Consider the following 2,005-nt stretch of genomic DNA (forward strand, 5'->3'; position numbering starts at 1 on the left):
CACACCAATCACTTCCCTAACACACACACACCATTTCATCACCCCCCACCACACACACACACACACACACACACACACACACATATAATTCATTTTTGCAGACTGGAATTGTGCCGTTTTGCTCCCATAGAAACAAATTGCTCTATCTTGTTAGTAATCTAAGATCTTTGCCTTAAGTGCTTATGCCTCATTCTAATTCTAAGTCTCTATGGTAACTCTTACAGGTGCATCAAAATATCCACACGGAACACAACAGAATGATGAACTCAACCTGCATCAATGTTCCCAGTGTGGAAAAGCATTTAAAAGGGCCAGAACTCTTAAAATCCATATGCTTACTCACACTGGAGAGAAGCCTCATCAATGTGTCCAGTGTGGAAAAGCATTTACACAAATGTCAAAGCTTAACCGTCACATGCATACTCACACTGGCGAGAAGCCTCATCAATGTGCCCAGTGTGGGAAAGGTTTTTATCAAATGTCAACTCTTAAACGCCATATGCTTACTCACACTGGCGAGAAGCCTCATCAATGTGTCCAGTGTGGAAAAGCATTTACAGAAATGTCAAGTCTTAGGACCCATATGTTTACACACACTGGAGAGAAGGCTCATCAATGTGCCCAGTGTGGAAAATGTTTTTATCAAACATCAACTCTTAAAAGCCATATGCGAACACACACTGGTGATAAGCCTCATCAATGTGCCCAGTGTGGAAAAGGTTTTTATCAAACATCATCTCTTAAAATCCATATGCTTTCTCACACTGGAGAGAAGCCTCATATATGTGCCCAGTGTGGAAAAGGTTTTTATCAAACATCAACTCTTAAAAGCCATATGCTTACTCACACTGGAGAGAAGCCTCATCAATGTGTCCATTGTGGAAAAGCATTTACACAAATGTCAAATCTTAGGACCCATATGCTTACACACACTGGAGAGAAGGCTCATCAATGTGCCCAGTGTGGAAAAGGATTTTATCGACCATCAGCTCTTAAAATCCATATGCTTACTCACACTGGAGAGAAGCCTCATATATGTGCCCAGTGTGGAAAAGGTTTTTATCAAACATCATCTCTTAAACGCCATATGGGAACTCACACTGGAGAGAAGCCACATCAATGAGCCCAGTGTGGAAAAGCATTTGAATGGACCACAATTCTTAAACACCACATGCTAACACACACTGGAGAGACAGGTCATAAATGTGCCCAGTGTGGAAATTGTTTTCTATTTGCTTCAACTCTTAGATCCCATATGCTTACACATACGGGAGCGAAACCTCATACCCTTCCCTGGAGAGAAGCCTCATAAATGTTCCCAGTGTGAAAGAGGTTTTTCACACACGTCAAGTCTTTCACGCCACATGTTTGAACACAAAGTAAAACAGGAACATGAAGAATACAACGAAAGACACGAATTGTATTTGATTGAGATAGAACAGAACAGAAGATCCATGGACAGAATGATGAACTCAACCTGCAACTCCCTCATTAGAAGGCATGAAAATGTACTCTACTGTTATCCGATTTATTCTTATTTTTTTTCTTCTGAGTATTTGTGCGTTTAATGCGGCTTCAACTGTTTGACATAGAAACTTCGTTCAAACTGCGTTGCGTAGGTCTTACTTTGGGGACTTCAGCTATATATTGTTCAACTATGTAACTTTTATACTTTTTGAACTATTAATTAAAAACTACTAAAAATTTCCCCATAGACTTAACATTGGCGATTATGACATCACACTTAGAATCCTATGCTAAGTGTTCCGGCCACCTCCAGCAACTGTCTGTCTGGCCAGAGACGGTTGATAAAGCGAGACGATTCATAAGAGGGTAAATTCTGGCACGTTGTGACGTGGGGTTCGAAGCTGTCACGCCCATTTAGGAGTCTAGCGGGAGGTCCAGTGTCTATATATTCCTATGGGAGAAATGGTCATTTTCTCGGAATATGATCAAGTTTTAAACCCATTTTCTATAAGCCACATGTCTCCCTAACATTCCAACA

At 40.8% G+C, this 2,005-nt stretch overlaps 1 protein-coding gene across 1 annotated transcript; it reads left to right on the forward strand.

Annotated features, from left to right (window-relative positions):
- Positions 1–76: 76 nt before the first annotated feature.
- LOC125297385 (zinc finger protein 239-like) lies at positions 77–1,765 on the forward strand. The gene has a single exon (XM_048247745.1). It carries the CDS (start codon positions 209–211, stop codon positions 1,121–1,123), a length of 915 nt encoding a protein of 304 aa, XP_048103702.1. The 5' UTR covers positions 77–208; the 3' UTR covers positions 1,124–1,765.
- Positions 1,766–2,005: the final 240 nt, after the last annotated feature.

This window comes from Alosa alosa, chromosome 7, assembly GCF_017589495.1.
Source record: "Alosa alosa isolate M-15738 ecotype Scorff River chromosome 7, AALO_Geno_1.1, whole genome shotgun sequence".
In the NCBI taxonomy this organism is placed as follows: domain Eukaryota; kingdom Metazoa; phylum Chordata; class Actinopteri; order Clupeiformes; family Clupeidae; genus Alosa; species Alosa alosa.